Source organism: Parus major, chromosome 1A (genome assembly GCF_001522545.3).
Source record: "Parus major isolate Abel chromosome 1A, Parus_major1.1, whole genome shotgun sequence".
NCBI classification, from domain to species: Eukaryota; Metazoa; Chordata; class Aves; order Passeriformes; family Paridae; genus Parus; species Parus major.
In genome coordinates this window covers 64893037-64908446 of record NC_031773.1, presented here as the reverse complement: position 1 = coordinate 64908446, position 15410 = coordinate 64893037, and the positions used below count along the sequence as shown (strand labels likewise).

General features: G+C 37.9%; 1 protein-coding gene across 4 annotated transcripts in view; it reads right to left on the bottom strand.

Annotated features, from left to right (window-relative positions):
- Positions 1 to 326: 326 nt before the first annotated feature.
- The window catches only part of LOC107205143 (solute carrier organic anion transporter family member 1A2-like), a 27922-nt gene continuing 12838 nt past the window's right edge, over positions 327 to 15410 (bottom strand). For all 4 annotated transcript variants that reach the window (XM_033514738.1, XM_015629373.2, XM_015629375.2 and 1 more), the window contains 14 exons: positions 15294 to 15392; positions 14044 to 14185; positions 12533 to 12665; positions 11708 to 11814; positions 10218 to 10364; positions 9815 to 9913; positions 9148 to 9381; positions 7299 to 7463; positions 6238 to 6433; positions 5199 to 5364; positions 4449 to 4633; positions 3789 to 3853; positions 1977 to 2094; positions 327 to 1086 (listed from right to left, as the gene is read on the bottom strand). In XM_033514738.1, the coding sequence (XP_033370629.1) occupies positions 927 to 1086; positions 1977 to 2094; positions 3789 to 3853; positions 4449 to 4633; positions 5199 to 5364; positions 6238 to 6433; positions 7299 to 7463; positions 9148 to 9381; positions 9815 to 9913; positions 10218 to 10364; positions 11708 to 11814; positions 12533 to 12665; positions 14044 to 14185; positions 15294 to 15392 (2016 nt within the window). In that variant the 3' untranslated portion in view covers positions 327 to 926. The remainder of the gene's footprint in view (positions 1087 to 1976; positions 2095 to 3788; positions 3854 to 4448; positions 4634 to 5198; positions 5365 to 6237; positions 6434 to 7298; positions 7464 to 9147; positions 9382 to 9814; positions 9914 to 10217; positions 10365 to 11707; positions 11815 to 12532; positions 12666 to 14043; positions 14186 to 15293; positions 15393 to 15410) is intronic.

Sequence of the window (15410 nt, the reverse complement as noted above, 5' to 3'; positions counted from 1 at the left end):
AACCAGGACCTGTAATACAAAGCCTTGAGAAGTTACTGCATGCACACTGGCAGATTGACCCAAGGGTCCTCTGTACTTGGGCCAAACATGAGGCAGTGCCAAATTAGATGCTAAACATGGATGCATTAAACCACAGAAACACCTCGTATGACTTATACCAACAGGGTTTTCTATTTTTTTTTCACCTGAGGCATTTAGGGTTTGTTTTTTTTCTCCTAAGATATTTAAGACATCATTAAGGCAGCAGATAACTGAAGTAATGAATCCTGATGATCTTTCCTTGTCCGTGTTCCATGCAAATCTTAAAATATCACCATAACACAGCATTTTTTAAAAATGTAATTTTTAAATTTATTATTGTTACCAGAACACCAGACCATGTCATAAACCAGGTTTCCAATATATTGACCACCTACACTATGCAGAATAACAAACAATCCCTGCCTGAGTGGACTAATAATGTCATTAAATAAATTTATGGAAAACTGGGGCCTGAAGAAGCCACAAATGCTGTCTACAGCCAATGAGAGAGACTCTGACAGAAACCATGTGAGAAATCCAAGATGAAATCTGGCATCACTTGGAGTCAAATGCAGAATTCTCTCTATTTTAAGAGAAACAGGACTGAACATACTATGAAACATGCTATGAAGCATGTTTCTGCCTCATAGCCCTTTCCTCAGACAAATCAAACCTGGCATTTCATAAGTTTTCTTATTTTTAGTCCTTCTTCTTTTGCATCAAACATATTTTTTCCCATGCCTTGTAATTACAAACTGATACTTTTATAATGTAAGTTGGATACAACTATGTGTAATTCTATTCTCTGTCCAAGTGTTCATTAGTTAAAGTACAAAATTTTTCACAAGGATATATCCAATATTTACACTGCAATGTTTTTTCCCAACATGTCCTTCTGTGAAATGCTATTTCACTGCTTCTTGTTCTTTATCCTGCATTTCTATTGGGGCATTTATTAAGACTGGCTTTTCAGATTTCAGTTTCTTCTTTAAAATCAGGAGAATTAGTGTACTTGGGATGAAGGACACTCCACGTAACACTGCTGGCAGGCCAAGATACAGCCACCTGAAATAAATAATGAGTTTCAGTAAATATATGCATTTATAAAAAAAGAGAAAAACTATTCAGGAAACATTTTTTGAAGTTTACACAGCCACTCTAAAACTTGTGCCCTCATGCTTTTGGATCTCATAGAAGATGAGAATGTGAGAACAGAGAATATGTCAATCAGCAAAATGGCCTTTTACATCTCCCAATTTCAGGCAAATGACTTAGCCAGTGAAGTCAGGCACCTGGTACTCTTATGGCTTTATCCATAGGGAAAAGAGAGAGTCCTGAAAGGGCTCAGACTACATGCTTAAAATTTCTAAGTATTCATAAGAATATTCTTCAAAATCAACCTCAACACAGTATTACAAGGAATTAGTATGAGACCATAAGTCCAACAAATTTTTCTTTTAAAATCCCACAACGACCCTTGAAGGACTACAAAAATATGGCATAATCTGAAAAAAAATTACATATGCAGTATTCTGGGCCAATTTCCAACTTGAGTAAATGTATCTTCTCTATAAAATTCTTCTCTTTTTAAATTCAAGTACTGTTTCAACCATTTTCTGTTCAAAGATATTGCAGTCACCTATTAAACCTTTTTCCCACATGAGGTAACTGCTTTTCAGTATTTTCATCATAATTCAGTGTTTTTAAGGCTTGTTCTCATTAAAGGTTATTAGTGAATATTATGGCACCTGAATATTTCTGTTCAAAGGTTTTTTTTCAATGTCTGTGTCAAAGGTTGCACTTGACAAACAAAGGCAATGCCAAAGAAAATCGTGTGACATCTCTAGCACAGGACCAGTTTGTCTACTAGGAAGACATAAAGTGGATAAAATTACATCTCTATGCATGCAATAATAGAGTAAGAAGGAGAAATTAAAAGAAAGTAGAAAATATACCTGTATGTGACAATATCATACATCCTACATGCTCCTTCTCCACCACAAGTCATAGTACCCCACTTCAAGCAAGTGGTATCTATCAAAGCTCCAAAATAAATGGGAGATGGAATTCCAGCTAAAAAGAATATCAACAACATTTTTGAGAATAGCAATTCTCTTCTGGTTATCAGATACATCCCAGAGCCTATGCTGCTTGTCACCTACTCCATCAGTACTGTCCTCTTGCAGCATGAACCTCATTCTCTGTATATCTTGTGCTCCTTCCTTATCAACCTACCCTCAACTAAAGATTTTCTTCCCTGCTGCCTGTTAAACCATACCCACATACTACAGTATGAACGGTGTTTCTTACTCAGAACTCAACATTTTCTCTCATCAAAGAGAGTCAGTGCTGTCCTCAATAAATATTAACAATAAGCAAGAGCGAAGGAATGCCAAAGGGCTTTCCAATGAGCAGCAGATGTAGTCCTGTGTCCTGGTTTCTGCTGGAATACAGTTAATATTTTTATTAGCAGGTGCTACAGTGCTGTGTTTTGGATATAATACGAGAATTATGTTGATATCATGCTAATGTTTTAGTAGCTGCTAAGGAGATTTATGTGTCTCATGCTCTGTTAGTGAGGAGCTGCACAGGAAACCAGGGGGGAGGATGGCCAGGACAAACTGGCCAAAGGGAAATTCCATAACCTGGAATGTCAAGCTTAGTACATAGAGTGAAGAGAAGTGGCAGGGAGAGATCTGCTGCTCAGAGATGGGATGAGTATTAGTCAACAGATCACAAACAATTTTATTCTGCATCACTTTTCTTTCTTTTAATTCCTCTCTCTATTTTTCCAATTATTACTATAATTTACTTTATTTCCATTACTAAACTATTCTTAACCTGTATGTTCTACCTTTTTTCCAACTCTCCTCCTTATTCCATGGGAGGAGAGTAAGTGGATGCATGTGGAGGCCCAAGGGCCTATGACTAAAATCACCATACCCCCCATCCTGGAAAGGAGGCAACAAATAACACCTCCTGAGGTTGGGGTCAGAGAAGGCCTCTGTCCCACAGATCTGCTCAGTTATACGTCAATGTATTGTTAACTTTGCTCCCCCATTGGTTTATCGAGTTTATGTCACCCCTGTTCAGCCCCTGTTTACCCTATATGGATCTTCCCTAGAATGTTCTCCCTTCCCTCAATCCCCATTGGCCCCAGTTTGCTGCAATCCTCCACCCCTGTTTTCCTATTGGTTGTTCCTGTCCCTAACCCCGCCTCTGCACCACTTTTACCCATTTCTATTGGACCCTGACCATCTGATCTGCCCCCTCGTACCCATATGTAATCCTGGACCCTCCACCCAGATTTGTCCTTTGTCCCTGGACCCCTTTGATGAATGGCCTCAATAAACCCCGTCAGAACTCCTTACAAAAGGCCTTTCCTGACTCTCTTTGCCAAAAGCTATCCGTAGTGTGTGTGTGGACTCTGTGACTGCTCGTGTGCCTGCCCAAACACCTTCACCTGGAGGCATTTTTGGGAAGGCAGTAGTTTTACCATCCACCCACAGTGCTACAGATGCAGCAGATTAACTTGGGGTTGAACCAAGATACCAGCCTATTACCCGGTAGGAATAAAAAGCAAACTGCAAGCAGTTCTACTTTGCCATGCTGCTGAGAGCTGGAAAAATAAATCCTAAATGCTTCTGTTCAAAAGCACTCCAAAGAAGCGATGACTCCTGTCCCGTGCCCGTAGCCCTGATGTGATTTTTCTCTAACTCTAGGTCAGCCCTAACTGTTCTTCTGAAGAGTGTTGTGTATTTTCTTACCAAATACTCGTGAAGCCAGCCCATGGATACCCACTCCAAACGACTTCTCTTCAGGCTTTAGAGACCTGTATGATAATCACACGGTATGCTTACTCATAGAGGTAACATTAATAAGAGATGTTTAACTCTTTTTTTTAAATCAAGTTCTTCATCACATTAGACCCAAACCATTCTAATAAAAGCATTGGCTGAGAGAGTTGATTTTGCTCATTAGGTGATGTTTGCTGAAAAGTTCCTTGTCTAGGACTGACAAATCACAAAAGGAAAAGCTACTGTCAAGGTATCATCTGCTTGTACTGAGGCCAAAACAAAGTGCAGGGTAGTTGTGCCTTAACAATATGTTCCTTTGATTGATAAACACACAGGTATCACACACACCACTCAATATCCCAGTGCCCTGACTCAGTAGTCCTGCATTCATTCAGGATAAAGCTGTATTTATTTATATTTATATATAAAGGATATATTCTGATAGTCAGAAGCAACATTACGTTACAGAGGTGACGTGACACTAAACATTAACAGGACAGAAATTACATAATATTTTTCTGCTTTTTCTCCTTCCATATGCAAACTAAACAATTTTTAATTCCCTGGAGAATTAAAACTTTAGAATAAAAAGTCCAATAGATTTCTTAAGAAAAGGAAATTTTACTGTACCTTATTAAGACCATGTATCCAGGCATGGCTGCTAAGGAAAAAATGAAGCTGCAGACTAATGACAATATTAAAAAATAATGGAGCATCTTGTCACAGTTTCCATGTCCATCACACTGGCCCAGAGTCGCAGAGATGTTTTGAGATGAAAACCCTGAGGCTGCAACACAGGTGCAGTTTTCAAATACCTGTCAAAAGAGCATTTTAATCACACAGATTGTCCAAACTCACACTCTGAGTGGCAAACCCACACTGGTGGCACCCATCTCGCTGTCTCCTGCACCTGAGCTTGTTACTCATGAGCAGCACTGCACTGTGCCCCTCTCCCAGCTGCCAGGCACAGGTCCAGCCATCCCCTGTATCTGAGCATAAAAGTTCTATAATACCTGGTTGCTTGTTTAAATCTACAGGGTAAAATAAGCTATTAAGTCCATGCTACAGACTTTTATTTTGGCTGAAATGTTCTTGGGCACTTAAGTTTCCAATTGGCAGCACCTTCAGGATAATTTCTCACTTTGTGTTAAGCATTTAAGACTCCTTTAGCTCTTAGTAGAGAAGAATTCTTCTTCATTTTATTTTTAAATTTAAATTTAAACTAATTTTCCTAATTTCTGGTGCTACTCAATGAATTTGTTCAAATCTTTCACTTTATATATTCAATTAAATGCACATGCTTGGATATCCCCCACCCTTTGTTGGTATTTCTCACCTACTATATTTCATAGTTAAAGTACAATGAAATTCACGCTTTACCACACTTCTTCCAGTTCCTCTTGAGGATTTACACCCAGCAAGACAAGGTGACACGTAAGTGATTCCATTGTTCCCACAAACAGGGTCCCATATTTTAAGTGGGCAATCACAATCCACGTTGCAGCCAGCCAGTAGAGTGTTTTCTGCATATGAAATTTGCTCTATTCTAAAACATATTTAGAAGACAAATAAATGTTCCGGTAATGAGATACCCACAGTAACCCTTTGCAGTGCTTAAGATTCTACTCTAGCTCAAGTGTTGAATCAGGACCCAGTCCTACATGCTCCTACATTGAAGTTATGCCTTTCTATCTTTCTATAGGGCACTAAATTTTATTATATTAAATTAATATTTTAAATTATTAAATTTAACTAAATAAATTTTAAATTATTAAAAATATTATGCATACCCTACAGCATTTTTCTCATCTATGGCATTTATGTTCTTGATTGTCCATAAGTGCTGCATCTACATCTCCATGTCCATTTCACAGACACACAACACAACCTGGTCTAGTGGAAGGTGTCCCTGCCCATAGCAGAGAGGTTGGAAATAGAGGATCTTTAAGATCCCTTCCAACCTAAACCATTCTATGAATCCCAATCCTGCAATGATCAGTGGCAGGCTCCAAATCAAGAAACTGCAGATAAGATATTCCCTGATAACTTGATAGTAATCAAATTTGACTCAACTGATAAGATCAAGAAGGGGACTTTTTCCTCTCTTATTCTGAAACTGAACTCATGTATGCCTGATTTGACCAACAACATTTATTTTCACCTGCAGTTACATGACTTTACTAATTGTATTAGTTAAAGAATTAATACGGACATGCAATTGCATGAGTCTTGATGTAGATATATATTTTTACTACTCTTTTATTGTTTGAAACAGGACTATCAGACCTACGGTCTCATGAAAGCAAAAAGCCTTGAGAATTTAGAATAGGGAACTTAAACAGAGCTCCTGGCTGATTCTTGACAAGGAAAATCCTTCTGGTGTCTTAAGACAAGTCCTCTTGAGTCCCAAAGAACATACCCTTGATAGGAAACTGTTAGACCAGCAACTGGTGAGGTATCACAGACAGTCCAGTAGGCAGCAAAGTAGAGAAGGTATTCCAGTAAGGACACCCAAAATGCTATGTTGGCAGCCTGGTAGATACTTATCTTGAACTTCTTCATGAATAAGCCGCCCGAAAAATACCCAACACATAGAACTGGTAAGTTGTAAACACCTATTCAAACGAGCAAAACTTCCATGTTAAAGGAAACCATCAAAGCTACTCTACTATAAGGTAACTAGAGGAGTAATTACTATAGCTGCTGTAAGGGAAGGTTGTGAGTGGCAAAGAGTCAGAGTGTCTGTGACTGAAAAATTTAACTACAATCAGAAATGGGTCTCTGCTAATTTCCTTTCACACCCAAAACCTCTGCCAGAGTCAACAGCCAGTGAGAACTGCCTGGCGAGTGAGCTACAGGGTAGGATTAAAATTGTTAATTGGAAAATAGCAATCTAGAGTTCCTCTCTAGATCCAACTCAAAAAAAAAAAAAAAAATAAAAAAATAAAAAAAAAATTTAAAAAAAATTCTATGGTTTCAATCCAGCTTCTCCAGTTGACTGAGAAACTCAGCAGAAAGATAAGCTGCTGCACATCTTAATTGAGACACATCTTAATGCACTCTAAGCATGACAAAACGGAGGAACAAACTTTCAGTTTTGACATGAGATTACTGAATGTGCTCTCACACTTCTTTGCTGATTGATATTTAAAAAGAATCAAATTCTTACTGAAAGACATGTTCAAAGTGGTTTTTCACAAACATCACATGGCTTAGTTTCATATCAGCTTAATTTTCTGAGCTGATTCAAAAGATGGGAATGAGATTATAAAATTCTGATTATAAAAAAATTAGATGTTTAGCAGAAAATGAATTGATGTTTAGAAATGCTTTGTAATAAGATATCAGTCACCCTAAGCATTTAACCTTAGTATGTTTATGTAAATACATATGAACATATGTATATATATAAAAATATAAATAATTTGAATAGAGACATCACTAATTGATAGAACAGAGCAAAGCAAAATGCAAACATACCAATTAAAAATATGGCATCTGATGCAGACTTTCCAAACTGCTGTTCCAGATATTTGGGCATGAAGGATATCATGCCATCAAAGGCACTGAACTGTAACACAGTTATGCATATAAATAACATGTACACAGGGTTGTGAAACAGAGCCTTGAGGAAGGGGATGAAATCTGGAATGAAATAATGCCATGAGTTAGTGGGATGTTTCATGAAAACAGCGTGGCTGTGGGGGAAAGAGGGGAACTGAAATGGTCCTCAACTGGATCAGGCTAAATCTTGTGCTTTGCCCGACACCAAAGATTACTTACTTAGCCCAGGGTACTCTAACATGTCTCCTCTACCCAAAGATACCCTCACACACACACCTGCACAAGAGTGCAGCTGTTGCTTATAAAAAAAGAATAAATCACAGCAGCAGCAGCAGCTACTGCTGCATCTTTCCTCCCTTTTCTGTCATCTCATGCCCCCAGAGCATTCATCAAAATCCCTGTCCTGCACCTGGCATACAAAGGGGTGCAAATGCACTATAGAGTTGTGACAAGCTGCCCCCAGAGACTTGAATGCTGATTTTGGGGTTTGCTGCTGGGACAGGAGAGGCCTCAAGAGAGCTGTGACCACAGTTATTCCTGCCATCCTCTCAAAATCTGTATCAGCCAGTTTTCATCCAAGTAAGCATCTGAGAAACTAATTTACACACAGGTCTTTTCTCTGCGTAATGCCCATTAAGTCAGGATTTGAACCATAAAAAAGCCCCACAATTCCCCTTTGTCTAATGTTCTCTGTTAATCAATGTGCTGAACTATTGTCAAGAAACTCTGCAGATAAATTTAAGAATCTACAAAACAATGACTGGGCCTCACTGAAAGTGGGCACCACTTAGAATGGGTGTGTATCTTTCAGAGGTAAGCAAGTACCTTTTTAGAAGATCTGTATGCAAATCTTTCAAAAATTAGACAAATATTAGAAACACCATAAATAGGCTGCATTATTTACAGATGCAGTGACATTTTTAATCAGAGCTTCTTAAGGAAATTTTATTGTTATTAAATTTTCAGGACCCAGCTGGAAACAGCACAGAGAGGGAGCTGCCACATGGAACTTACTTTCTGAAAATGAAAGTCCTGTCAGACAGGATCAGAAGACTACTCTGAAGATCATAGTCTTTGACATAACTTATTCAGTTACATTTCTAACCAGGAAATGTAGGAAGGATGTTTCCTTCAGATAAGGAAAGGAAAAAATAACCTCCTACAGATCCACAGATTTGAAAAACCACGGATGTGAAAAATGCCAACGGTAACATGAATAACATGGGTCGAATACATCTTTGTTCAACAGTGATTAAATGTTTATGAGGCACTTAAACACCTGACAATTCCCCTTTTAGGGCTTTCAATTGGACTCAAGAAATGCACAAGATTTGTGTTGGGTTTCTGCTTTTCTGCACAGTGAATGTGGGGTACAAGCAACCACTATCTGCAACTCATCCACTGATGAGCTATACTCGTATATATACACATATAATATACAGCTCACTGAGCTGTAATATTCCTGACCAGATTTCAGTGCTTTAACCCTCTCATGGGAAGGAAATACCCACATACATCTGAAATGCAGGAGGGGAAAAGGAAGGAGTCCAGATCCTAGATCTATGGAATCAGATTTCTTCCTCTGCAAGGAGCCATTCTAAATTCCTGCTCAAATCCTTTGAACTACAGAGGCATCAAAACAGAGTAGGCATTGCATATCTTGGACCCATCTCTAATTACACCAGTACACAGAGTTCACACCTTAGGATGAAAGTAAGAAACACAAATTCTTACTAAAGTAAGAAGGAAATAAAATATAACTTGCCTTTAGCAATTTCATACATGGTCTGCTTGGTTTCATTTTTATCATTTTCTTGCAACGGTGCTACACTTTTTTCACTTGTCTCTTCAGGTTCATTGCTTTCACCTTCCTTCACAAGTGACTTGGGCAGAAACCAAAATGGTATTCCCACGAGAAGATTCAGCAGTGCACAAATCAAAATGCCCAGCCACCATGCTCCAACCCAGCGGGCATCAGTAGCTGTTATAGTTATCTCATCTATAATAAAACACAAAAACAGACATCTTGGATCACTTCAGAAACATTCTTTGCTCTTTGCAAAAGCATTTTGTGCTTTCCTAGTCACCTCTGACATTATAGCATTTTAGTGTATCTTAAAATGAGGCTCATGAAGGAGAATATTCTCCAGACTTCTTTTCTAATGTTGCTAATGTTCTGGCAAATTTTGGTGGTTCTTATAAAATTAATTCTAGTCCTTTCCTCTGTTAAGCCAGATGACACAATTTTTCATCAAATAATTTATAAGCAGATTGATTTGTGTATATATGAATTGAATATCATACGCAGATCTTCCATTCTGAAAGAAATACAAACTCAGGTAGGATTAACACATATTAACAAGGAGAAATCTTTTAGTTCTGAAAAATGCACCAACTATAGACTTAAAAATAAGGTTTTATATGTTCATTACCTGCACCTACTGATCCAATGTCAACAAACAGCTCTGCACAGAATGAAGCCAACAATAAACCAAGGAAAGGGCCAATTACAGTTGCTGTATGTAGACATGCTAGAATAGGAAAAAGAGAAAACATTATCAATTAGAACCCAGACATAATTATCTTCTTGGAATTCTTACAAATGTTTAGCACAGTTGTACTGGAAAAGCATTTGCACCTAAAAATGGCATTCCAACAAGTTTCTCTCTGGTTAAATTACAAGTTCTACATTATTATTTTTTTGATAAGGCAATATTTACTGTTTTCTGTCATCCTTGATTGGACTGAAGGGCACCATAATAATCCTTTCTTTTGCTTTTGTTTATGTCTGTTTGTGTTTGGAAGGGGGGAAATATCACAACAGGATAGATTTACCCAGGTAGAAAGGTGAATTCTCTGCTTTGGCAAAATCCTCCAAATAAGAAATGCCTAAAGGCATGATGGGAGTTTCACCCATTCCTCGCACAATGTTTCCAACCATCACAAATATCCACAGCAAGGACCCAGGCTCCTTTTCACATTCTGTGGATTAAAAAAAAAAGGTCAAAATGAATGTTTTAGTCCCAAATGTTAATGAAAATGTAGAGACAAAGAATTGACCAATAGCTTAAGCTTTGGTGGTTAGGCCTGTCCTATTAAAAAAAAAAAATAACTGGTCACAATACTCTTTTACTTCCTTTCTCTCCTTCAAGTGGGATCTCGACCCCATAGTCTGCTTCAGATTCCACTGTTCTCACCCACTGGGTCGTGCTGAGATTTCTCAGTGCAAATTCATTAACAAATAAAAACCAGCTTTGTTAGCAACAGCTGCTGCCTTTCTGAGTGAAGGCATCACTGACCACAGATGGAACCCAGATCTCCTGTTTCAATGTCAGACAAACACAGGTGAAGCAATCCATGTGCAGATGTGGTCAAATGTACTCACATATATGAATATCACAGCCTTGCTTGTCCATAGACCAATGGAGAAACAATCCCTTTACCCAAGTGTATTCATAGGCTTGAGGATCTGTGGGTTCATTACCACATTTAATAATTTAATAATTTAATAATTAAATTATTACATTATTAAATTATTATAATAACTTATTAATTTGATAATTGGGTCCTTACCAGCAGATTACCCAGGAGGCAATCTGATCCACCCTACTGATAATGAGTGTCCTTAAAAGGGACATGCTCTGCAAGAGCTCTGTAGTCTCCTTTGCCCAGCTATCGAGGGAGTTTAATAGGATGGTTCAGACTGAATGCTTCCCTCTGAGGGAGGGAGATGAATCCCACCCTCAGCATGAGAAATTTGTGTGTTTTCATTAAATGGTTTCCCCTGAGCCCTTTAACATCCCATTACATGCACGTTTGCTAGTGCACATACATATTTCAGTCTCACAGATAAGTTTTAGCTAGTTTAAACTCCTTTCACTAAAGGGAAGTGATATCTATATTTTAGTTCCAGCTCTGTTTCTCATTCTTCTATTTCTTCTGTGGTACAATACATAAACATCCTTATGCCTCTTACCCATTGCTGAAATATGCTTCCCACTTCCTCATGGTATCACAGGATTTTGAGTCAAACAGAGGAACATTGGTGAGAACAACCTGGTGTTGTACTACCTCAAAGTAGACTTGCCAGGGATGTTAATTAACTGCCTGGATAATGTGAAAACTGCATGAAAGAAATGTTTTAGCCCTGGAGTCACAGACCAAAGAAACACAAAGGCCAGGAAATTTCCTGACCTCTAGTTTCTAGGCTTTCAAAGAGCACTAATCAAAAGCAGAGCCCTGAAGCAATTGCTAATAAAAATAAAGACCTATTTACTTAGACACTTAGAAAAAATAAATATTAATAGACACAGGAAAAGTCATACCTGTTGATGGTTCCTCTGTAGGCAAAGCAGACAAATTTTGATTAACAAGGCATAAAGGCATCACTGAAAAATTTTCCCACTGTGAAATGCTGCTTTCAATACGATACCTGTTGGAAACAAAGGAAAGAATTTACAGGTCAAAAAGGTATTCATAAGAACCATCTCATTTGTCTGTACTGAAGTAATGGAGCTACCTATAAGAGGAGTGTGTAGCTATAGGAAGAAGGGAATCCATGTCAAAAATTAACTGAAGAGAGGGTGTTCCCAAGGCTGTCAGAGCCATTCCACACTGGACACAAGAAGATGGAAGGAGCAAAAAATACCTTGTTGATAAAAACCTACACAACCTTACATTATTATTTTTTCAAATCAAGCAAAAAATAATTTAAAAGTTGTTGCAGAATAGTAATTTTGGTCAGTATAGGCCTTGCCAACACAGTGACCAGGTATGATGTGTCATCCAGGTTCCTGACCAGGAAATCTTTGAAAAGCACCTTCTATTGTCCATCCAAGCAGGTAACAGCTAGTGTAATGTGACAATACCACAGCCCACTGTTACTTGGGAGAGCCCACACAAGGGGGAGCAAAAGAATGAAGTCAAGGGCAAGGGAAGGTGGCCACCAAAGGGGTGACTCTCCTCAGGAGGGGATGACTGACTTTTGAAGCCATCTCAGGAGCAAAACCAAAGAAATGGCTCTGCAATGATCATAATGAATCTGTGCTCAGCAGTGTCTCTCCCCAGAAGCATCACACTGACTGGAAGGATGTAGGGATTAACGCAAGTTAGGATCACAGAAGCTGCTGTGAGTTGAGCAAAACACTCACCTTCCAAAGAGAAAATGAGGAAGTGATATCAGAAGGCATCCAAATGACAGAATTGTGCAGCCCAAAGCAATTATTCTGGGTCTGTGCAGCTTTGCTCCGAAGTAACTCACAAATGCAATCAGCAGCAAGTTACCTGCAAAGAGAACCTGGTTCACAATTTACAAACCAAGGCATCCCATGATCTCTGAAAGTGCAGCACAAATTTGAGTAAATCTTGTAAGCTCAACTTCTGTTTCTTTTTTTGTCTTGTAAAAAGTGTCACTAGACAGGGAACTGCCTACAAGGTGCAGTAATTCCCTGCTATGTATGATCTTTTTTTGGAAGTTATATCACACGAAAAGAACATGAGAATAAAAGGCAGAATGGAAAAGAGATCACAGTGAGAGAGATTTTTGAGTGAATCTTTATAGAGAAGAAATTTCCCTCTACTTTGCATAGAGATCAGGCCCAGGAACTGCAGAATAACAGCTGTTTTAGGAAGTTATCCCCCTAGGATACTTTATTTTGTAGTGTGTAGGGAAATACAGAAGTGTATACTGTAGTGTTTTTGTAGTGAAAATAATAAACACAAGAGGACAATAATACCAAAAAAAAAGGAATAATAATTTAATACTAATTTCAGTAATTGCTTTAAGAATAAAAATTAGAGGCTTTTATACCTAGTACCATTTAAAAACAAAAATGTACTAAAAACCTTCATTTTCCTCTTCTCCACTTTCACTTAGAATCAGTTGATTTTCTTCATTTATTGCTATGTGACTAAGAAAAGAATCAAGCTTCAAGTTATGAATCAGGCCCCATAAAAATAGCAATTAAGTAATTGTACACCTACTAATTTTGTGATCTTTTTGTCAGAAGAACAAAATCATGTCTCTGAGTGATGAGCGTCATGCTCTGAAAAAAAATAATGCCTTTTTTATGTATAATTTCTAAACAGGCTGTATTAAACCTCAATGGGGCTCAAATGACACTTGAAGATGTACATTTAAATTTATCACTGGACAATAAAACTTACTGACAGGCAAGGTCAGGGGCACTAAAAGTAGAACATGAAATTTTCTTTGCAGGTACAGTTGTACAGGTATAAAATCTTAAAATATTGTTGAGTTTAGATGAGGATTCACAGTTCCCACCAACCAAGTTTAATTAAAGGAATTGCAAAATGCTAAATATGACCTTAAATTCAAACAAAGTTTACAGAGTTATTTTTTTTGTTTTCTTCAGAAATATTCAGTACACATCTCATAAAATAGTTCTGCTTTCTTAGTTGCTCTGTCATATCTTGTGATAGTGCAGAAATTAGCTGAACCAGTTTTTAAACCTATATTTGCCCATTCAAGTGGTCCTACTCATTTCCAGGACATAAAATGATTACATACCAGCTCAAAAGAATGACAGAGTTGGCCACTATTGCCACATACAGTAATTGGGAGCAAATGAGAGTCACTAGTTCATGCTCAGACCACACACTACATTTCCAAAGAATCAGAAATATTAAAATGAGAGATTACCAATTTCAAAGCTTCCATTAATGATGCCCACTAAAGAAGCTGGGATATTAAACTGTTTCTCTATCTGTGTGTACATGCTGTTCATGTAAGCACCAGACATCGTTTTCCCAAGGAATGCAAGTGACAGTGCCAGCAGAAATACCTAGGAAGGGAAGAGAAGAATGCATAAACAATTCAGAATTACATATATATATATATATATATATATAACTATATTCCATGGTTATTTCCTCCAGTGAAGGTGTGCTTCCAGTTAAAAAAGTGGGCAGTTATGTTCCACTGATATGTGTGTAAATCCCATCATCTATTCTTTTCTAGAGTAATGGCTTCACTAAACAAACAAAACAAAAATTAAAAAAAAAAACCAAAACAAAACAAAAACCAACAAAAAAAAATACCAACCAAAAGCTTGGTTCTTCATCTTTTACTGACCAGGACTGTCTTCAGAAACCCCAAATCCCATCCACCCAGCCAAGGCAGCCGTGTGCCTGCTGCAAGGTTGCCATCTGCAGGACCTTCCCACCCTCTGTTCATCTGAATGACAAATTGCTTGCAGAACTAAGATCATTTCCTTTGGCCAAACTACTCTATCCAGGATCTGCTCTCCCATCTCAGCAGAGGTCATGAGGCCAGAAAATTGCAATCAAAAGGAGTAAATAACATGTCCTTTTTGCCAGTTAGTAGTAACTGACAGTTAAAAAGTTAAAATTAATGAGTGCAGTAGTATTCAAATCCTTTTAACTTCAGGCTTCTTTATAAACAGCATTTATGAAATAAAATCAATATTACTTTTAAATACATCTGCTGCAAATGCTAAAAATCAAAAGAAATGCATTTGGGTTTTTTAATTACTATTTTAAAAAAGCTATTTTACAAGATTGCTAGCATTTCTTGACAACTTGAATTACTATTCAAGATCAGCAGCAAATTTTTGCTGCACATCCCAGTCAGTCAGGCTCATTTCACAGCTTTAAGAAGGAAGGGTAAACGTTTTAGACTGGGGGGATTACACAAAGTCGGTGGTGGAGCTTCAAAGCAGCAATCAATCAGTACCTCCAGCACATCACAGAGTGTAAAGTTCAGGGAGAGCAAAAACCAGCTCAGCTGTTTACAAACGTTTTTGACCTTGGTTAGGGCATGAGGTGTAAAAAAGAACAGGTTATTCATTCATTTAGTCTAGGCTGTAACTTCTACCAATGCAAGCAATTACAGTTTTGTGCTCCTACAAAATCACTAAAATATTGCTGTACCTTCAGCTTGGAAATGCAGCAGATTTTGTCCTCTGCACGTGGCTTCTCAGGCTCCTTCATGTTGCTTTTTTTAACTGATACTGATGTCTGTTTCTGGGTCTGTCAGCCATCCCATTA